The following is a 23629-nucleotide window of genomic DNA, read 5'->3' as shown; positions in this document are numbered from 1 at the left end:
CAACTCTTTCTACTTCAGGAAGGCTCCTCCCAATGGGCGGGTCTTACCACAGAACAGTATTAATATCGGAGTTCTCGACCTAAATTCTGTTATTGACAATGACTCTTGGATGAGAGTCGAAACGTCTACTTTTTCAAACTGAGTCCAGATGACTACAACTGAAGCTTTTTCTACCTTAACATGCAGTTAGAAAAGCAAGTGGAGATACTCTCAGCTCCCTCCCTTGAGTCAGATTTTTGATACGTTCCAATTGAGACAACAATTGTTGCATAATTTTTACTCAACAACTCTACAAATCAAGGGGCAATAAGCAACACTAAGAAGTTGCACTCAATGTGTTTTGCTTTGATCCATCTCCAAATGTGCACAGGCCAGATTGTCTCAAATCTTATCATTACAAGTTAATATCTTGGATCCTCATCAGATCCTGGATAGACTTCCTATGACCTGCTTCTTTATCCAAGCAGTATTACAAACACCAGAGGGGGAAGCCGAGAGCAGAGGACCAGGTCGTCCAGGAGACCATGGTGAAACACCTGAACCAACGTCCTGTTTGGACCAAAGAAGAAGAGACTCTCTTGGCTGTTATTATTCTGTGGCCCATGCAGTCTTTTAAACAGCATTTTGCTTTAACACTTGGAACAATGCATCTGATTCATGTCCATATCAAATATATATAATAGAATAATAATAATTATAAATAAAAAAAATGTTTGTTCTATTGGTGAGTTACACTTGGTTTTGTAATAAAAGGCAAAATAAATAAAATAAATTACCGGTATTACATTTAAATGATATATCGTTTATGTGTACAGGCCATGCAGTCCCTGTCAGTGCCTGTCAGTCCCTGTTGGTCCCTGTTGGTCCCAAGTTTCACAGGATATTGTGAATGCAGCATGGACCAACATAAAACTAGAGAGGAAAATGTCATAAAGCCCAAAAAGTGTCCCCAAGGAGGAATGAAAGTAGCGCCTGGAGACTTTAACCAGCCAAGCAAGTTGTAAGGTTATTAAAGCCTCTGATATCTGTTCATGTGAATGCACTCTTTCATTCTGTAACATTGCCTGAAGAAAGTGCTTTGGATTTTTGGTCACACACAATTGGATTGTTGCTCATTAACAGTAAGAGCCCGTCAGCCTTTACTTATTACAAGGCACTAATCGCCTCAACTTTAGGCCATTAATGCCTTCTGCTTGTTTTCCAGTTGTACTCAATGTGCCTGTACGCTTGTGCTTTTCCTCAGATCTCCAGCTTTAGTGGGGTTCAGCCACCAACATCATGTGTTCTATCTGTCGAAATGTAGCTGCAGTAACAGTGACTGGCCTTTGCTCTCTAACTTGTTCAATACTGTTCCTTCTTTGAAGCCCTTTAGCAATGCAGACCAAAAACACATACAAGCTGCAATCCAAGCATATCCTGCTTCATTTTCTCCTGCCTGTAATTATGTACTCTGAACAGTGGAAGAAAGTGTACTGAAAATTTGTACTCGCATGGTAAAAATGTTCTCAATTATAAGTAAAAGTATAAAAGTACACTAAATACAACTCAAAGTACTACCATTTTTAAACACAATTTTAATATAATTTAGGTTTACATTTAGTCTGTTATCCGATACAGCACTCATTAGTCCGTTTAAAGTTCGGTTAAGTTATCTTAAACTGCAATATGCATAATTTTTTTTAGCTTTGGCCAATCAGAGCAGGCAATGCAGTGCTGTTGTGTTTGTAAAGACAGGAGGAGAGTCGACAGTTACACAACTGTGTTTTAGGACGATTGGACTTGGAGCTAATTAGGCTACAGTTACGTGAATTATCATTTTAAAATAATCTTTACCTTAGTTTACTTTTGAACCCTAATCCTGTTTGCCTACTGATCACTTTGCTGTTAAATATACTTTTGGTGTAAATCCATTTCCATCAAAAACGTATAATGTGTCCCTCACTACGTGACAGCACTGGCCAGCACAGGGGATTTCAAGATAATTTAAGCCAGCTATTGTGTGTCTAGATAAGTTAAAAGCAGCTCGGGTAAGACTCACTTTCATCATTTGGCCAATACAGAACCTCCTCGTCTTCTGCTGCATCTGCGCCTTTCCTTTTAGTGTGGATCAAGCCTCAGCTGAATGTAAAATGGTTTCTGAGCTGAGGAGGAGAGAGAAAAGGTCACTGGGTTGTTAGAATAGAGGTTTTTACAAGGACGGTTGACGTTATGTGCCTCTCAGTACACTCTGTGCTGGTACAGAATGAAAAATTCACATGACAGACTCCTATCCCTTGTGACAAATGTAAGGAGAGATGGCTGAATGCACAAGTGTTTGGATTTTTTTTTTTTTTATAGGTAAATCAAATAGAAATGCATAAACTTGAATGTGAATGGAAAGCTGTACTGTTACGTAATGGTTGAAATGCTTGAGACAAACAGTGACATTGAAAACAGGGACTGCAGCATGTATTGCAGCCAATCAAGTATCAAGATATCAGACAATCGAATATTTAAATGTTTGTATAATTTATTATGGATAAGGCCACTAACTCTTTGTAACAAATACTGGTAACTATAACAGCTTCTTCAAGTTATGATCATTTTCAACATACAGTAGTATTTTGGGTAAGAATAGTCTACATGATGTACAATTTATCTGTCCAGAAGTGCGTGCTGAACTTCTGATTTGTTCTCTCACAAACTCAGCATCAGTGTGTGCACATAGAGTCACTAATGGTTTGTTATTCATATTAAAAAGGTATAGTACTACTATGGACCACTTTTGGATGATTTCTTTTGGATTTATTGTGCTTAAAGTACGTCATGTTCCCATGTTTTTCTGATTATTACTGGTAAATATTTATCATAATGTTTGTATTTTCTGACAGTTTAAACAACAATTTAACAAAAAAAGGTGTTATCGGGTATCATTTGTCAAATCATAACTATTGTGAAATGTGTATCAATTTTGCACATGGTTTAGAATAAAAAAGTCACTACATTATTTTTGTTTAAACAAAAACAAACAAAATTTTTTTTTGGGGTAGGGCATTGTGTAAAGTTTAAAAAGAGGGATTCAAATCATGTTTTGTGCAGAATTGATTGTAATTGTTGTAAATTTCCATTATCGTCAATGAGATTGGCACTTCTGCTGTAATGGCACTTCCAATCGAGGGGGAACTTACATACAAAAATTAAATACAATATATTTAATAAAAAACTGAAAAGTGCAGCCTCTAAATGTATTCAGCCCAATTTTCCTTAATGCAACCAATAGATGTCAGAAGTTGCCTGATGATTGATTCTATAGAGTCTACCTGTGTGTAATCTAACCTCAGTATAAATGCAGCTGTTCTGTGAAGGCCGCACAAACTTGTAAGAGAATGTTAAGGAGCAAACAGCATCATGAAGTCCAAGGAACACACCAAACAGGTCAGGGATAAAGTTGTGGAAATGTTTAAAGCAGGGTTAGGTTATAAAAGGATTTCCTAAGCTTTGAACATCTCACACAGCACTGTTCAATCCATCATCCTGAAATGGAAAGAGTATGGCACAACTACACCTACCAAGACATGGCCGTCCACCAAAACTTACAGACCGAACAAGGAGAACACTGATCAGAGATGCAGCCAATAGGCCCATGGTAACTTTGGAGGAGCTGCAGAGATCAGCTCAGGTGGACATTGTATCCGTCCACAAGATTAGTCTTGCACTACACAAATCTGGCTTTAATGGACGAGCGGCAAGAAGAAGTAATTGTTGAAAAACAGCCATAAGAAGCCATGACATCTGCAGAAGACTTGAGACTGGGGTGGAGCTTCACCTTCAGCAGGACAACGACCCTAAACATAAAGCCAAAGCTTCAATGGAATGGTTTAAAATAAAACATATTCATCATGTGTTAGAATGGCCCAGTCAAAGTCCTGGTAGAGACAAACCCCAAATATATATATATATATATATATATATATATATATATATATATATATATATATATATATATATATAAGATAAGATAAGATATTCCTTTATTGTCCCACATGGGGAAATTTCATTGGTGCAACGCGGTAGATACAGAGGTAGATACAGAAGAACAGATCACTTATAGGAAGTCTGAAAAACACTTTCAGTAGAAGATCTCCTATAAATAAATAAAAACTCCCATAGACAAATAAATAAATAAATACATAAATACCATTGCATGTGATCACGACAGTAATTGCACATGAATATGTGTCACGACAGCACATAGGTTGCACATGAATTGCACATGAATTCCAACAGCAATTGCACATATGACAGAATTGCACATGGTTAGGTCAGTATTGCGAGTGTTCAGTACTAACAGTTTTTGTTATAAAGTCTGACAGCAGCAGGAAGGAAAGACCTACGGAACCTTTCCTTCGCACATCGAGGGTGGATCAGTCTCTCACTGAAGCTGCTCTCCAGAGCGAAGAGAGTGTCCTGCAGGGGGCGACACTCATGGTCCAGCATAGATGTGAATCTAGCCAGGACCCTCCTGTCCCCCACCTCCTGCACTGAGTCCAGAGCACAGCCCAGGACGGAGCTGGACTTCTTGATGACTCTGTCCAGCTTCTTCCTCTCCCTCTCTGTGATGCTGCTGCTCCAGCAGGCCACACCGTACAGGAGGGCTGATGCCACCACAGAGTCGTAGAAGGTCTTCAGGAGTGGCCCTGTCACTCCAAAAGACCTGAGTCTCCTCAGGAGGTAGAGCCGACTCTGGCTCTTCCTGTACAGTGCGTCCGTGTTATGAGTCCAGTCCAGTTTGTGGTTCAGATGAACACCCAGGTACTTGTATGAGTCCACTCTCTCAATGTCCCGTCCCTGGATGTTCACTGGTGAGGGGGCAGTGGGGTGGCGTCTGCGGAAATCCACCACCATCTCCTTGGTCTTCCCCGCGTTGATGAGGAGGTGGTTCCGCTGACACCCGTCCACAAAGTCCTGCGCCAGTCCTCTGTACTCCGCGTCATCGTCGTCCGTGATGAGTCCGATGATGGCAGAGTCATCAGAGAACTTCTGCAGAACACAGCTGTCCGTGTCATGTCTGAAGTCTGCAGTGTAAAGGGTGAAGAGAAAGGGCGCGAGGACAGTGCCCTGGGGCGCCCCCACACTGCAGGTCCGAGTGTCAGACACACAGTTCCGGGCTCTCACAAACTGGGGTCGGTCTGTGAGGTAGTCCAGGATCCACTCTGCCAGGTCATACTCCACACCAGCCGTCTCCAGCTTGTCCCTCAGGAGCAGCGGCTGGATGGTGTTGAAGGCGCTGGAAAGATCGAAGAACAGAATCCTCACAGAGCTGCCAGGCTTTTCCAGGTGAGAGAGAGAGCGGTGCAGCAGGGAGATGACGGCGTCCTCCACTCCGATGCCAGACCGATATGCAAACTGCATATATATATATATATATATATATTTATTTATTTATTTATTTATTTTTAATTAAATTTTATTTATTTATTTTTAAATTTAGAAATCATGTATACTTAAGTTTGCATTTGTGGCAAAATGTGGAATAGTTCCAGGGGTGAATGAATACTTTTACTGGACTTAATCTGGCTCATGTCAAACCAGCAAGTAACATTACTGCATAAACTTCACCAAAATGGTCAAACTAGGAAAAATAGAAGAAACCTTTTGTTCAATTTTAATCATGTTCACTATGTTTTAGGGAAATGTGTGGTCCAACCTGTCAAATGCACTTTAATTGTATTGTATTATTTTTATTATTAGTATTATTATTATTATTATTATTATTATTATTATTATTATTATTATTATTATTATTTTCTCTGCAGTAAACTCACACCTCTTTCCACTTTCACCTCTGATGCACTCACATAAAGAGCAATTTTCTTCACACAGAGAGAAATGCAGACCAACTATGATTCATGTAGAAAAGTGCACAGAGGAGAAGCCGGTCACACACAGCTGCACACTCTTACAAATCCAAAGCGGCACATGCATGCACCCTCCTGAACCCTCACACATGAGCTGTAGGACACGATTAGGCATCGTCTTTTCATCTCACAAACGAGCAGCGCTGCAAACAACACACACAAACAAAAGCACACGTGGAAGAATGCAGAGTGAGTATGTTTCGTTAAGAATGACAGCAGCACTCGCTGGCATCCATCTATCAGGCACGGACCATATGTTGCTTTGGGTTGGGGAGGGAAAGAGAGCTTACTGCAAACTAAGCCTGCCTTATCCGCCGGCATTACAGTCTCTAAGAAAGGATTTACTCTTTAATTCTTGATTAGATAGAATTTTCTCCCCAGTGTGCGCCACAGTGATACACACCGGAGCTGAGATGACTTGTCCGGAAGTGTGCAGAGCTCTTTCCCTGTCACGAACACAGCCCTCTCCTGCTGCGCCATCCAATTTAGGACCAGGGCCTTTAATACATTATGATAGGGCTATTATTAGAAGCAATGGATTATCAATAAAGGGTTAATCCTCCCTGACTGATGTGTGTTCGCCTCGACTGGAAAAAGACAATAATGACACTGATGTGATGAAATGGTCCCCTTGCACAAACTGCTGTCTCTCTCTCTCTCTCTCTCTCTCTCTCTCTCGCTCTCGCTCTCGCTCTCTCTGTGTGTGTGTGTGTGTGTGTGTGTGTGCGCTTCTGTGTCACAACCATGGGCGATAAGAGATGAGAGGGCTCACTTTCTTCATTACATGTTGGAGACGTGAGGAGACCACTGAGGAAGATGTTGGTTTATTTTGCGCTGTGACTGGCCGGTCTTCGTCCTCCCCCTCACACCTCTTCGCCTCCGTGCCTGACTGACTGCTGGATCTCACTCACGCAGCTCTCACTCTCTCCCTGGACATTGCACAAGCGGCGGGCGCAGATTTCACAGTTCATAGACACTGAAGTGAAGTGAGAAGTGTCATTTATTTTATTGTTTGGAAAAAAAAAAAAAAAAAAAAAACGGTTTTGAAGACATTTTTGCTCTTTTTTTGTCAGTGGATTATTGGATGTTGGAGAGATCACATATCGACACAGTGCTGCATCCATGACTTTAAACAATTGGCTGGCGTACGGACTTGGATTGGTTTTGATTCTGGTTCATTGCATGACACAAGGTAAATCATTAGTTTGTGATTTGCAAACCATTGTGCATCATTATTGCTGAATAACAAGTCTGGGTATAATGTTGTATGTTGTTCTATTCACTTAAATGAATATAAATAGACCACTAGAACTTTTTTGTCAAGCAATAATATATGTATTGTGCCAGTGCCAAGCCTGGATAAATGGGGATGGATGCAGAATGGTGATGTAAAAATATGCTAATCACTGCCAGGATGTAAGTGATCTGCACTGGCAATCTGAAAAGGGAACGACTGAAAGGAAAGGAAGAAAGTGCTTAATAGTGATACACAGGGTTGCATAATGTGTTGCAAAAAGATAAACACTCATATGTCATGTTCCTTTCAAAGCCTTAGATGAACATTTTAGAAAACATTCTTCTTCATTAAGTACGCATTTCATTAGTTTAGTTTACATTGTTTAGTTTTCATCCCTATGCAAATACTATTCATTGGACAATGTGATGTGCAGGGATGGTTGATTATAGAAGAAAGAAAATCTATATTTTTCAATATATATCTATATCAAAATTATGACCAACTCAACAAATGCCAATACTAATGACCTGACACACTTTAAGCTCATTCAAAAGAAGTGCTTTTGTTCTGCATGTAATTGATCTGGAAGTATATATCCATGTCTCTGCACAATGGGCAACACCTAAAGGGTGCAAACTAAATTTCCCAATAGAGCCATAACAATTGACCCATCTCTGCCCAGCGCTAACCAGGGACCAAACCAGTGTGTTATGAGGTGTTTTTGCATGATTCTTTTCTAATGGTTATTGAATAGGTCTGCCAGGTCATAAGTGCAGAGCAGGTGCACAAAGGAGATGTTTTGGTTTTTTAGAAATAGGGTCATGCCAAAGTAAACTGAATGGGGAAATGGCATATGTCTCCTATTGATTATGGACTGTGTTAGATTATTCTTCTGCATTGTGTAAAACACATGGATATAGTCTACTTATTATGGACACACCACGAAACACAACAAACCATTAGACAATGGACATATCCTGAATTAGCTAGTAATTGAAAGTGAGATGATGATCACTCATACCCATGTCAAAATTATGTAATTGTAATATAATGAGAAAGGGTAATTAAAGTAAGTGCTGGCCAAAGTTATGGCACGAGATAAACAGAGCTAAACAAGGAAACACAAAAAAGGACTAAATGTCTCCAAATTAGAAAATGTGCCGTAACAACATCTGTAGAATGACTGAGAATACAAACCAAATGTTTCATTGATTTGTGCTTTGCAGACTCCACTTGAGACATTTATATAATACAAAGGATGCATCATGTTATCCATTAGAGCCTTCAACATTAGTGTAATACACAGAATATTATGTACCCACAACCTGCAGTCATGATAAATTGCACTGCAACAGAGGAGTCGTTCTAATCTGCTATCATTATTTTGACAAATGCTCACAATAGGCATCTTTTCAATGTTTCATGAGAGCTGTAATAACATCACGCTGAATTGTTAAATCAGGCTGTTTGCCAGATGTAAATGATGGCCACTGATGTGCTTTGCGTCAATGCCCGACAATCATTACAGAGATCTGCAATCATATGCTATGAGTTTCTGTGGAGCTTTGGTGCATATCACTCAACCAGGAACATGGCACATGTTGGCATAGACTGGCATGTGCTCCCGGTAGCTGCGAGGCTTTACATTGATTCAAGTAGATTTCTAAAGAGATTTTTGTAAGAGCATTTGCGCCGGATTACAGTGCTCCTGAAAGCTTTTGGTGGGCTATTTAACCGAGCCGAGGTGGTGAGAGGCCGCTCTCTTCCCTTTAAAGAGAGGAGATTGGTTTCAGCCATCTTTAGTTGGGGGGTTTTCGGAGGTCAGGCCCAGGTGTGTTTCAATAGGAACTTATGAATAGTACCTTTTAGCTTTAGATTTGTTCTATTCTTCTTTATGCTTTTGGTAGAGAAGAGGCATTTAATATGAGTTGCATTCAAGCAAAGAGCCTCATCAATTAAAATATATTTAAAACAAATAGTCGTGGACTGGTCATACAGTCGTATCGTCTCAGAAGCCAATTTTTTGCATCGCTCAAATACCTAAAACCCCAATCCAAATCTGTATGACACCAAAACAGAAGTATATTTTTCAATTTTGACCGGCCTTGGGAAATGTTAAATGAAATATAAATGAAGTCCTCTGGCGTTAGGCAACACAAAAGTGTAGTAAAGGAATCATTTTATATTAATGTATATTCATTTGTGTATTGTTTTTTGCAAGTAAAGCTGTTCTAAGGAATCAAAAGGTGTTGCAAGGTGGAGGTTTAGACCACTAAACACTATCAGTGGAACACAGTATTTTCTGGACACTTTTACAGGAAGCCAACACGAACACGATTCCCTGGAAAATGCCCTGACAAACCAGACAGCTTACATGCAAAAACAAAGAAGAAAGGGATGAAGAAGGTTAGCAAAGTTACTTTGAACTGCAGCTTCCACCACTCGCTGTGCCTGACATGCAGTTTGATCACTTGCTTCAGCTGGAGGGCAGGCTCATAGACTGGGACACCATGCGAATGGATGTGGTGACTCACGCCTTAAGCTGTGAATATGCCTGAAGCTTTCTCAACTGTGTCATCATCATTGGTTAGGACTACTTATGGGAATGTAATTACTAACATTTAAGATGATTTGAAAAGACGCTTTGTGGGAGAATGCAGTTATTACATGCTCAGGGAAAATCAGTATAAAAGGAGAAAGTGCTGGCATGGGATCCATGGCTGCTAAATGCTGTATTGTATGTTCCTGTCAATTAACCCAGTGAACTGGAAGCAACCTTTTGATTTGTTTAAGTGAACTGGATGGTATTGAAAATATACCAAATCCGTCACAAAGACAGAAGTATAACTGTGGCTTAGGAGTTGGAACTTCCTGAATGATGCGGCCTAATGTTTCACAGAATGTGAAATTGTTCTCTAGTTATTTTTTATTTTTTTCACATATTGAAAAGATGGTAAATGGTCACATTTATATAGCGCCTTTCTACCATCAAGGCATTCAAGGTGCTTAACATCAAGGAACCAGTCACCCGTTCACACACACATTCACACACAAGCGAGTCGGGTTAAGTGTCTTGTCCAAGGACACAACGGCAGTATTCCGATCGCACCACCAACCTGTTGGCCAGTCGAGCCGATCACTCTACCAGGAGACCACTGAGCTACTGAGCTGATGAGAGATGAGAGAGAAACTTCCCATCAGTCTAATTCATACTGCCACTGTGTCCTTTGGTAAGACGCATCCCCATTTGGCCTTTGAATGTGGTTTGTGTGAGTGATTTGTGGTGGTCCGAGGGGCTGATGGCACGGATTGGCAGTCTCACTTCCATCAGTCAGTCCACCCCAGGACACCACAGTGTTAAGTCAATGAAGAATAAATGTACGATTTTTTGGTGTAAAAAAAACAGGCTAAACCAAATACATTATTATAATTGTTAAAACGGGCGTACATATTGTGCACACACTATCAATTAATGACAAAAAAGTAAGCGATATATATATATATATTGTTGTATATTATAGTGTATTACACCCAGGAAGGGTTAAACTGTAGTAGTGATTATTTAACATTACAGCACGTTCTTTTTTCTGAAGTCCAGGGGTTGCAGTGCTATGGCTGCAACATCATCCAGGGCCAGAGGTACGTGGACGTGGGCTGCTCAAACCCAGAGGTCATCACCTGCACCCACTCACACAAGGGCTTCAAACACCGCTTCTGTATCAAGACTGAGAGCAGTGAGTAACGCTCCCGTCTCATTTTGGCCTTTGGCTTCTTCACAAAATCAGAACTGAAATATTTATGGTAGAGTGGAGCCACACATTAATTCACTGTGTCATGCCGCTGGACATTGGCATACTCAATTTTGATCATATTTCTTTGTAAATGTTCCAGGCTCGCTCTTGAATATTTCTCTGCAATCAAAGATACATGATACTACATTGCATGCAGTTGCAGTTATAAGATGTTCACTGTTCAACACGAATTTGGGTGATATTTGCAGATTTTGTAGTGTAGACAAGCCAGCTGTTCTTTGTCTAATATCTAATGAGTTTATGTGCGGTGAAAGGGCGGATGAAGAAGATCTGATTAAAAGAGTGCAGACAAAATACTGACGTGAATTGGCTGGTCACTGCAACAATGTTGTTGTAATGTCAACGTATTAAATATAAATGAATTAACCATGTTAATTAATGTTATTAAAACACAAAATCACATTTATATAGCGCATTTTTACCTTCAAGGCACTCAATGCGCTGTACATCAAGGAACCATTCACACACCAATGTACGCAGACACTGTAAGTGTCGACAACAGAAATCGAACCACTAACCTTCAGATAAAACGAGCACTCTGCCACTGAGCTACTGCCGATAAAATACATTTTCAATGCCTTTTTTGTTTTATCAATTGTTTTAAGTAACATATAGTTCATATCAGTCTGTAATCACACAATGTTCAAGGGTCTTCACTGTCTGTTAGGAGTAGGCTACATATTTTCAGCTGTGGTTGCACCATGTTAAGTGTGTCTTCAAGATCACTCTAAATGTCTTCCCAATTACACAGTCCGAGCATTTGTTGCTTACGTGTGCTTTTTTCTTGCTGAGTCCAACAGCCACTCATCACTCTTCTCTGACTGATTGTTCTTCCACCTCTTGTCCTTTCAGCTGCTCTGGGTATTGTCCTGACCAGTGGATGTGCCACTTCCAGACACTGCCAACAGCAAGAACTGCCAGGTGTGCGGATCCACTGCTGTGCTTCAGACCTGTGTAACAGCGCCTCCTCCTGGTGGCACAGCACAATGCACCTTTTCTGCGCACTGGCCAGTCTGGTGCTCTGTGGAATCTTGTTGTGATGGACAAAGTCTGCAATATATGTGGACTTTATTTAAAAATAAAATTCATTTCATCACTATGTATACTTATTGCAGACGGAAAGGAAGAATGCTGACTGATATTACATGGGACTGTTAATTGTTTATAAATGCAAATGTAATGTACAGTTTTGTGAAGTAACATTTTGATTTTGTTTCGGCAAAATGTTTTCTCAGGAAAGGGCGTTCTGCCCTGTAGAAGTATCAGATTATCATTGTTTTGAAAGAGGGTTTAGTTTCACTCATCTGTTTTAGATGTCTTACTAACTTGGGAATATGGGTTTGAGGTTCTATATTGTAGGTTAAATATGAAGGGTTAGGGTTTATTCACTATTAAACAGCTGTTTTTTACCAGGTTTGTCTTAAGGCTTAAGGCTCTCTGCATGCATTTATAATATTAAAAAAGTGTATAAAAATACACTATATTAATACTTTGTGGTTTTCAGTATTGTATCAAAAATATAATAGTAATATTTCAGATGAAACGATTATAAAACATTAACACATTATACATTATGACATTATGGACCTTGGCCTAATGATCTCTGTTTAAAAAAAGATGAATAATTATATATATATATATATATATATATATATATATATATATATATATTGCTATGCTTGAGGATTATTGTGTAGTGGTGGCAAGAGATCTACAATACTTTCTGTAGCAATATATTGCACTTCAAATGTTTTATGGTGACAAGTCAGTGGCACACCGTTTAAACTGTGGTAAAATAGTGTAGGTCAACTGTTTGCTTGTATAAATGCACAACTACTTTTAATAAACTCGTATTTCTGTAAGTATTCATTGATTATTGAGGGAATGGTTACTGAAAATCTACTCTCTGCTTCAATTGATTATGATACAGTATACAAGTGTAAGTATAAAATAGGTTTGAAGTAAACAGCTCTTATGGCCACTTTTCACACGAGCATGTGTGCTTTTCATAAGAGTTTTATTAAAAAGGTAGGGTATGTAGAGTTTGTATTAATGTAATTTGCAAACATTACTTATCTGTGTTATACTGATATCAAAATCAAATATTACTTTGACAAATGTTGATTTATTCCAAATTACATGGTCAATTTGTTTGTTATAATTTGGTGTTTGGTTCTCAAGACAATCATAAAGTAAGAAATAAGGATGAACCTCCAATAAGAAGACAGGTTTGTGTTTAGTTGTGCCTCGTCTGGATGATCAACAAGAGTTGATGGCTGCAACGGAGGCGGAGCTAAAAGTCTGTTGTAAAGACAAACAACTCTAAACGACTTCTAAATGGTTGAAATCACGTTTTTAAACACGTAAAAACACAGGCCAGACACTCCATTTTTTTAAGATGAACACTTGTTTAAAAATGTACCTGTAAACTTTGTACCTGGTTATCTCCATGTAGCCTGGACTATTCGACACAATTGCCCTTTTATTTGGATTACACCGAGTCAGTTTCTATCATGGAGCAGACATTTTTCTGCAGATCTTGGGTCCAAAAGTCAAGCTCAGCACCACTAAGCAGCAGCATACCACAAGACTCTGTATTAGGCCCTGCCATATTCTCTCTAAATATACCACTTGACTATATTCTCAACATTGACATATCATTTTTTTCTTTTTTAAGTTTTAAAATATAGACCTCAGAACAGAACAGAACAGAACAACACAAAAAAGAGGAGAGCGAGAGCGAGAGAGCAAGAGAGCAAGAGAGCAAGAGAGCAAGAGAGCAAGAGAGCAAGAGAGCAAGAGAGCAAGGCGAGGGCGAGGGCGAGAGAGCAAGAGAGCAAGAGAGCAAGAGAGCAAGAGAGCAAGGCGAGGGCGAGGGCGAGAGAGCAAGAGAGCAAGAGAGCAAGAGAGCAAGAGAGCGAGGCGAGGGCGAGGGCGAGGGCGAGAGAGCAAGAGAGCAAGAGAGCAAGAGAGCAAGGCGAGGGCGAGGGCGAGAGAGCAAGAGAGCAAGAGAGCAAGAGAGCAAGAGAGCAAGAGAGCAAGAGAGCGAGGCGAGGGCGAGGGCGAGAGAGCAAGAGAGCAAGAGAGCAAGAGAGCGAGGCGAGGGCGAGGGCAAGAGAGCAAGAGAGCAAGAGAGCAAGAGAGCAAGAGAGCAAGAGAGCAAGAGAGCAAGAGAGCAAGAGAGCAAGAGAGCGAGGCGAGGGCGAGAGAGCAAGAGAGCAAGAGAGCAAGAGAGCAAGAGAGCAAGAGAGCGAGGGCGAGGGCGAGGGCGAGAGCGAGAGAGCAAGAGAGCAAGAGAGCAAGAGAGCAAGAGAGCAAGAGAGCAAGAGAGCGAGGCGAGGGTGAGGGCGAGGGCGAGGGCGAGAGCAAGAGAGCAAGAGAGCCAGAGAGCAAGAGAGCAAGAGAGCAAGAGAGCAAGAGAGCAAGAGAGCAAGAGAGCGAGGTGAGGGTGAGAGCGAGAGCGAGAGAGTCTTCCAAATGTATCCATTTCCAAATTAAGTCCAAGTGTGATTTTTCAAATATCCAGTCCTTGTCTGTGTAGTTTGTGTCATCCATTTTTTGTTATGGCCTTCACATTAGATCCTTTCATGCTGATAAACTGCAAATATATCAGCAGGAAGTAAAAGCCTGGGTTCACTCAAAGAGAAGAAATCTGAAATAGTTTTTAGTCACAAATCCTCTGCTGTCTTGAATTATGCTCTTTGTCCCCATCTCTTTATGTGCACACCTCGTTCAGAAACTTTGGGGTTCTTTTCTTGACAATTCTTGTCAGCTCCTTCCAAATGGACAAACAAATCAACTCTGACTAAAACTAGCTTCTACCAGTGGAAAGTTAAGGCTTACCTTCCAGCCAGTGACATTCAAAGCGTTATTCACTTGTTTATATATTCTCATTTAGATTATTGTGAATCCTCTCTCCAGCACAGCAGGTCCAAAATGCCCCCTGCTTGTTTGCTGACAGAGACAAAAAAGTGAGAGCATTGTATTCCTCACACATTTAGGATTTTGACATTTTGATCTTTGTTTTGAAATGCTAAGATTGGCTTCGAAATACCTGATTGAGCTTTTGTCATCTTATGCCCCAGCCAGATCAATGAGGTCAGAAAAACATTTGTTATTAAATGTGCTCAGATCCCAATTAGGAGAGGAGATAGGGCCTTTACCCCAGCATGTCAGAGCTGCTCCATCACGTCATCGCATTTCTTTGCATTGGCTTTTATCACAAGTTAGCTATATTTGGATCTGTTGTGTGTATTACAGTTTATGGTTTGTATTTACATTTGCACTTATCTGTATGGTTTTTGATTGTGCATGTGAAGCACTTCGGGCAGCCAGTGTTGATGTAAATGATATCAAAATAAATATATAGATTCAGACATTAGACATTGTTGACATTGACATTTAAACTTGTCTATCTCCATGGAGACAAGCAGGTGACAAGTTATAGGTCAGATCTGTGGAAAGGGGACCTTGCTAACGGTAAGAGTGCATTATTACAATATATATTTTTACAGTAATCAATAAAAACACCTGTAACTGAATAAATGCAACATAGAACGTTTTAATTACAGTGGAGCCTTCCTGGCAAAGCAGTAACATCTCCATGGAGACAAGCTGGCAGTGGACCCCCAAAAAAGTTACATAGTGCACCTTAGGAATAAACCTAACTTGCTGTAACACATTTTACAGGTCAAGAGGTGCGGGAAAGTGTCAGTACACGTAGGTCAATGGCTAAACGTAAGGCGTCACCTGTTCAGGTGAGTGACTCCTGGAGGAAATAACTGATGCAGAAGCTCTCATCCATCATTGTCTTTGTCCCAGACGCCCATTGTGCACTGTAGAGGAAACCCTGTGCGTGGAGCAGCCATCTTGGAAAGGCAGATCACTTGAGCCAGAGGATAAACCTGCAAACCTTTTCTACACAGCTGAACACCACTAACACCTAAAGACTTACAGTTCTGGTGAGTGCACCGACTCACAATCTGAACACGGCTCTATATATAAGGTGTGATGGATAAGTATGTTATCATGGGAATGGAAGGCATTATTTTAGCCTGTATGTGCTATTGGTCAGCTAATAAAGCTAGCCTTGTTTTACACATCTAAACTGCGATAATTTAAGTTCAGGGCTGTGACTTGTAAATACGATGGTAGTTTGTGGCTGCCTTTAACTACTTAAACCTACACTCGTACTAATGTAACTCCTAAATCCGATTTTGATGCTGCCAGCGACATAAGTAATCCAACCTTTGTTGCTAAAGCTAGCGGTAGCAGCGTCAGATGATGATGTCAGGTGCGTTTTGTCAATACACTTAAGGGATCATCTTTTGTAAACGCCGTGCATATGAACACTTTGGGTATGAAAATAAACGTTATACTTGCATGGATTTAGGAACATTTTCTGACTTCGCTGCCAAAAAATAAGAGCCAGAGTTTTTGCTAACAGTGCTAACTTGGCTAGTGGCTATTTAAATGGCTAAGGCCCTGTTTTTTCACCGGTTCAAAATACCATTTCATATCTTACTAAATTGCAGAGATGATTTATTTTACATTATTCCAGCCATGGATCTTGACAATAAAAATGACACATTGTCACATTGTCAGTGGCCCGGTTTTAATGTTGGCCGTAGATCGTAAACAAAATGATCCAATGCACATTATCTGCTCAAATCTATTGAACGCTAACTCTCTATTTGTGCCTACAATGTGTGTGTGGCTTATGTCCACTGCTGTGACATGCTTGGTAAAAACTATTGCGTGCGCGATGCGTTTGGCTTTTGTTAGTTAGTTAGTTAATCTAGGCCTGGATCTGTTAAGGTCTGGAGTCTGGACCCAGAACTGTATAAAGATATAACGATATTGCCCAACAGATGAAACTATTACTCTGGCAAAGAATTCACAAATGTTAAATGTGTCCCTGAGAATTGTTGTGCTGTCCATTACTCTGATGTCTGATGTGTGTTATATCCAAGTTAAACAGTGATCTGTATAGTATACTAAGGAGCAGGGCCATGAAGTGAGTTGAGAAGGAGTCACTAGATTTTGAATAGCAAGTTTTACAGCAAACCATATAGCTCTTAAGGCTGTATCAGAGTTTGTTCAGATCTTAGTCTGACGAACTGATTAACTACTCATCAATGTTCTGTGTAAACAGGGCAGTTTGGTGTACCACCCATGTGTGCCACCCACAGCCCCACATGAGGGTCATGTGACCGAGCTAAAGAGTAGGGAGTTTCACCCATAAAGTCTTTTTATTTGACTTAATTTTGCCAATTCTTGTTTTTGTACTGTTGTAACCTCACTTCCCTCCTTGGTTAGGCTCCCAAGTTGTCTTCTTTTTGATGACCACCAGAAAAAACTTGCAGGCAGATTTAATTTTGTTTGTGTCAGCTGAAAGTATGCTCTTAATAATTTTGTTTTGTTACTCAGAAATGAGTGTTGTGTGTCTTCTGTATTAGCGCAACTTTTCTTGTCATACCCATCTTTTTTGGAGACCGCCATAAAAACAAATACCCACTTCAGTAGCAATAGTAAAAAACAAGACAAACATAAAACAGGATGTTTACATAGCTGTCAAGTTGTCGTTCTGTATAGCAGACATTCTCATGACGTCTGGTAAGAATCCTTCTCTAAAATTTGCCCTGTTTTTTAAAATTCACAATGTAGCATGATGGCAGCACTAGGATTCAAAACAAACTACATAGCACATGATGCTTTATTGACTTTGCAAACTGAATGTGATGTATTAGACTAGAGTCAATGTTGTGGACAGGTTTAATTTATATAATGCAATATCGCACTAAAGGTACTATTTTGCTTTTATGTTTCTCTTTTAGAGCCAAAATGGCCACTGCTCCATACAACTACTCCTACATCTTCAAATATATTATTATTGGTAAGTACCCTTTAACTATAAGATGGAAATGAGACATGCATACATATGAAGTATAACATAACATAGTGTTATATGAACCATCTGTTGCAATAAAACAAATCTTATAGGAACTGTATTATTCAATATTTGGTTTACATTTAGATTAAACAATTGATACTTGCCCTAAAGCATGCCTGGGTGTAAAAAAAAGTATGTGTAGAAAAATGTAATGTAAACATTTTCTATGTTTGTTCAAAGCACACTGGTACCCATAAAAAAACATAACGTAAATGAGTTGATGTTGGGTCTCTTTTTTCCAGGGGACATGGGTGTTGGAAAGTCATGTTTGCTGCATCAGTTCACAGAAAAGAAATGTAAGTGTTCCCATAATTTTAGATACTCGTTTACTGTGTACTTTTGAACGGTTGTCAGTTGCCTTGAGTGCCAATACAATTTCAGTGTAATTTCAGAACTAACCTTCACACCAGCTTGACTCTTGTTTGTACATTCATTTGTGTTGTTTGGTGCCACCATCAAGGCAGCAGATGCTGTCATTCCTATTCCGTGAACATCCAGCATTTACCAGGAAACCTTTTTAGAAAGAGGTGGTATACAATATAAATTACTGTCTTTTGTCAAAATATGGCAACTGTTCAAAGAGAGTAGTGCTTCCAGAAATCTCAAGTTTTAACTGAACAGATAACGTGAACAAAAACGTTTTCCTGATTACATATATACATATATAATCAGACATCCAAAAAATAGTGCATCCAAAATTGGTTGCAGATCTTGCTACACATGTTTCTGTCTACAAAACAAGTAACATCTTTCTGCTATTGTTCCCCAGACTCGACTTGAAAAAACCTTTCAAGTCAACTGATGTGTGCTTTCCCTTTGTGTATCTAGTCATGGCCGACTGTCCCCATACAATTGGTGTGGAGTTTGGTACAAGGATAATTGAGGTGAGCGGTCAGAAGATCAAGCTTCAGATCTGGGACACTGCGGGACAGGAGCGCTTTAGAGCTGTCACCCGCTCCTACTACCGTGGCGCCGCAGGGGCACTCATGGTCTACGATATTACCAGGTATGTACCTACAGTGCCTTTAGTCTCTCACAAGCAAAACCATGATGCCAAATGGTTTGATAAACTTGGTGCTACAAATAACAAATATTCAGGGGTTCCAGTTTATGGTTGTAGATGCCATTTTGAGGACTTTTTACCATTCACTTGCTAGAATATTATGTTTTGAATTGTTAACTGCTCTCTGAAAACCCATGGATACCACACCCAGGAAATCATGAAAAGCACAAAAGCGTGTTCTAAAGCTGCAATGATTAATCACCTTATCGTGAATAAAATCCTGGTTTACAATAGAAAGTCGTTTGACTAATTGAAAAAAAAAAGAAATCACTGACTTGTCGACTACTAAAATAATCATTAGACTCAGCCTGAATGTGTTCAGTTGCCATAAACAATGACATATGATCATATTTTTGATAATTGAGATTATAGACCTTTGCGTGAAATGAGATATTAATAAAAGTAGATAAAATGTTTAATCAATCACTCTCATGTGATCTTCTCCATCCCTTTTATTTCATAAACTATGAACCGTCCTTGAACCGACACCTTAACGTGGTGGAGGGGTTTGAGTGCCCGAATGATCCCGGGAGCTATGTTGTCGGGGGCTTCATGCCCCTGGTAGGGTCTCCCAAGGCAAACAGGTCCTAGGTGACGGGTCAGACAAAGATCGGTTCAGAAGCCTCTTATGACGACGACACAATCAAGGCAGTTCACGTCGCCCGGATCGGCGTCACCGGGGCCCCATCCTGGAGCCAGGCCTGGGATGGGTGCTCCATGGCGAGCGCCTGGTGGCCGGGTCTTACCCCACGGGGCCCGGCCGGGCACAGCCCGAAAGAGCGACGTGGGGCCGCCCTCCCGTGGGCCCACCACCCGCAGGAGGATCCATAAGGGGCCGGTGCAGAGAGATCTGGGCGGCAGTCGACGGCAGGGGCCTCGGCGACCAGATCTCCAGACAAAGAGACTAACTCTGGGGACATGGAATGTCACCTCGCTGGGGGGGAAAGAGCTTGTGCGGGAGGTTGAGCGATACCGACTAGATATAGTCGGCCTCACCTCCACGTACAGTTTGGGCTCTGGAACCCATCTCCTCGAGAGGGGCTGGACGCTCCACTTCTCTGGTGTTGCCCGCGGGGAGAGGCGGCGGGCTGGTGTGGGCTTGCTGATAGCCCCTCAGCTCAGCCGCCACGTGTTGGAGTTTACCCCGGTGAACGAGAGGGTCGCGTCCCTCCGCCTTCGGGTGGGGGACAGGTCTCTCACTGTTGTGGCGGCCTACGGGCCGAACAGCAGTGCAGAGTACCCGGCCTTCTTGGAGTCCTTGGGAGGGGTACTGGACAGTGCACCGACCGGGGACTCCGTTGTTCTACTGGGGGACTTCAACGCCCACGTGGGCAATGACAGTGACACCTGGAGAGGGGTGATCGGGAAGAACGGCTTCCCCGATCTGAACCCGAGCGGTGTTCAGTTATTGGACTTCTGTGCTAGCCACGGATTGTCCATAACGAACACCATGTTCAAGCACAAGGGTGTCCATCAGTGCACATGGCACCAGGACACCCTAGGCCGGAGGTCAATGATCGACTTAGTTGTCGTGTCATCAGACCTCCGGCCGCGTGTCTTGGACACTCGGGTGAAGAGAGGGGCAGAGTTGTCAACCGATCACCACCTGGTGGTGAGTTGGATCCGCTGGCGGAGGAGGAAGCCGGACAGACTTGGCAGACCCAAGCGCATTGTGAGGGTCTGTTGGGAACGTCTAGTGGAGCCCTCTGTCAGTAGGGTATTCAACTCGCACCTCCGGGAGAGCTTCTCCCATGTCCCGGGGGAGGCTGGGGACATTGAGTCCGAGTGGACCATGTTCTCCGCCTCCATTGTTGATGCGGCTGCTCGGAGCTGTGGTCGCAAGGTCTCCGGTGCCTGTCGTGGCGGCAACCCCCGAACCCGGTGGTGGACACCGAAAGTAAGGGATGCCGTCAGACTAAAGAAGGAGGCCTATCAGGCCACTCTGGCTTGTAGGTCTCCGGAGGTCATCGACGGGTATCGGCAGGCCAAGCGAGCCGCGGCTCGTGCTGTCGCAGAGGCAAAAACCCGGGGCTGGGAGGAGTTCGGGGAGGCCATGGAGGAGGACTATCGGTCGGCACCAAAGAAATTCTGGCAAACCGTCCGGCGCCTCAGGAGGAGGAAGCAGTGTCTCACCAACACCATTTACGGTGCGGGTGGAGGCCTGCTGACCTCGACTGGGGATGTCGTCGGACGGTGGAAGGAATACTTTGAGGATCTCCTTAATCCCTCAGTCACGTCTTCTGAAGAGGAAGTAGAGACCGGGGACTCGGAGGCTGGCTCATCCATCACCCAAGCTGAAGTCACTGAGGTTGTCCGCAAACTCCTCGGTGGCAGGGCTCCGGGGGTGGATGAGATCCGCCCTGAGTACCTAAAGTATCTGGATGTTGTAGGACTGTCTTGGTTGACACGTCTCTGCAACATCGCGTGGCGTTCGGGGACCGTGCCTCTGGACTGGCAGACCGGGGTGGTGGTCCCTCTGTTCAAGAAGGGGGACCGGAGGGTGTGTTCCAACTACAGAGGGATCACACTCCTCAGCCTCCCGGGTAAGGTCTATTCCAAGGTACTGGAGAGGAGAATCCGACCGATAGTCGAACCTCGGATTCAGGAGGAGCAGAGTGGTTTTCGTCCCGGTCGTGGAACACTGGACCAGCTCTATACCCTCCATCGGGTGCTCGAGGGTTCATGGGAGTTTGCCCAACCAGTCCACATGTGCTTTGTGGATCTGGAGAAGGCTTTTGACCGTGTCCCTCGGGGTGTCCTTTGGGGGGTGCTCCGGGAGTACGGGGTCCGGGGCCCTTTGCTCAGGGCTGTCCGGTCCCTGTATGACCGGAGCAGGAGCTGTGTTCGCATTGCCGGCAGTAAGTCAGACCTGTTCCCAGTGCATGTTGGACTCCGCCAGGGCTGCCCTGTGTCACCGGTTCTGTTCATAATTTTTATGGACAGAATTTCTAGGCGCAGTCAGGGGTCGGAGGGGGTCCGGTTTGGGGACCACAGGATCTCATCTCTGCTGTTTGCAGACGATGTTGTCCTGATGGCTCCATCAAACCCGGACCTGCAACATGCACTGGGACGGTTTGCAGCCGAGTGTGAAGCGGCTGGGATGAGAATCAGCACCTCCAAATCCGAGGCCATGGTTCTCGACCGGAAAAAGGTGGCTTGCCCTCTCCAGGTGGGTGGGGTGTCCTTGCCCCAAGTGGAGGAGTTCAAGTATCTCGGGGTCTTGTTCACGAGTGAGGGAAGGATGGAGCGTGAGATCGACAGGCGGATCGGTGCAGCGGCTGCAGTGATGCAGTCGCTGCATCGGACCGTTGTGGTAAAGAGGGAGCTGAGCCGAAAGGCAAAGCTCTCTATTTACCGGTCGGTCTACGTTCCTACCCTCACCTATGGTCATGAGCTTTGGGTAGTGACCGAAAGAACAAGATCGCGGATACAAGCGGTCGAAATGAGTTTCCTCCGCCGGGTGGCTGGGCGCTCCCTTAAGAGATAAGGTGAGGAGCTCGGCCACACGGGGGGAGCTCGGAGTAGAGCCGCTGCTCCTCCACGTCGAGAGGAGCCAGCTGAGGTGGCTCGGGCATCTGTTCCGGATGCCTCCTGGGCGCCTCCCTCGGGAGGTGTTTCAGGCATGTCCCACCGGGAAGAGGCCCCGGGGAAGACCCAGGACACGCTGGAGAGACTGTCTCTCGGCTGGCCTGGGAACGCCTCGGGATCCCCCCGGAGGAGTTAGAGGAAGTGTCTGGGGAGAAGGAAGTCTGGGAGTCCCTGCTCAGACTGCTGCCCCCGCGACCCGGCCCCGGATAAAGCGGCAGAAGATGGATGGATGGATGAACCGTTCTGAATTATTCTCAGAAAGTATTAATGTGCCTTGGTCTGTTGTCATAGTTGCCACCAGCTTTTCTTTAATGTTTCCAGGAGAAGCACATATAATCACCTCAGCAGCTGGCTAACTGATGCCAGAAACCTCACCAATCCCAATACTGTAAGTAACACATTTCACACAAATGTCACTCCTTATGGTCAGTGCAGTCATGGTTAAAGAGAGACAAGTTGTATATATTAAAGGATAGATTGAACATAAGACTACTTCTAAACCATCCTTCATGGATTGGGTTGTATTACATCATAATAACAGCATATTGGTCTTTTATAGCTCTTCTTTAGATGCTCAAAGCCACTTCTTAGTTTAGTGCATTATTCATTCACTCCAAACTCTGAGGTGGTAAGATATTATTGGCATCTGGTGCTAAAGCTGTTCTTTGGGCATATGGGGTTGTCTTTTTAAGCAATGGGAAATGCTGTTACAACGGTGTCACGGCTTCTCTGGTTTCTTCTCAGGTGATTATACTCATAGGAAACAAAGCCGACCTAGAAGCCCAGCGGGACGTCACGTATGAAGAAGCTAAGCAGTTTGCTGAGGAGAATGGTGGGTCGCAATTGTAATTTAATGTATAGCAGAGTAAGAATTATTTGAGGTCTTGAAATTGTACTTGCATGTATTTGATTTTTTTTGTCATTGACTCGTTGTTGGAAACTGTCTAAGCTTTCATTCTTCACTGCTCTCCAGGTCTATTGTTCCTGGAAGCCAGTGCAAAAACGTAAGTGGTTGCTCTAGTTACTTATGTTAGTTTTGTATTTTATGCCTTATTTTGACATGTGCTATTGCTTTTTTCT

The 23629-nt window shown here is 42.7% G+C and overlaps 1 protein-coding gene across 1 annotated transcript in view; it reads left to right on the top strand.

Moving 5' to 3' along the window:
• Nucleotides 1-15723: 15723 nt before the first annotated feature.
• Nucleotides 15724-23629, top strand: part of rab14l (RAB14, member RAS oncogene family, like) — a 9890-nt gene continuing 1984 nt past the window's right edge. The window contains exons 1-7 of the mRNA XM_072453079.1: nucleotides 15724-15907; nucleotides 17783-17841; nucleotides 18141-18194; nucleotides 18727-18904; nucleotides 22871-22937; nucleotides 23294-23381; nucleotides 23523-23553. Of these exons, the coding sequence (XP_072309180.1) occupies nucleotides 17790-17841; nucleotides 18141-18194; nucleotides 18727-18904; nucleotides 22871-22937; nucleotides 23294-23381; nucleotides 23523-23553 (470 nt within the window). The 5' untranslated portion in view covers nucleotides 15724-15907; nucleotides 17783-17789. The remainder of the gene's footprint in view (nucleotides 15908-17782; nucleotides 17842-18140; nucleotides 18195-18726; nucleotides 18905-22870; nucleotides 22938-23293; nucleotides 23382-23522; nucleotides 23554-23629) is intronic.

Source organism: Eucyclogobius newberryi, unplaced genomic scaffold, assembly GCF_026437365.1.
Source record: "Eucyclogobius newberryi isolate DKJ021-1_F unplaced genomic scaffold, fEucNew1.0.hap1 SCAF_2, whole genome shotgun sequence".
Lineage (NCBI taxonomy): Eukaryota > Metazoa > Chordata > Actinopteri > Gobiiformes > Gobiidae > Eucyclogobius > Eucyclogobius newberryi.
Note: the sequence above shows the minus strand (reverse complement) of the source record. Positions and strands in the feature narration are given on the sequence as shown.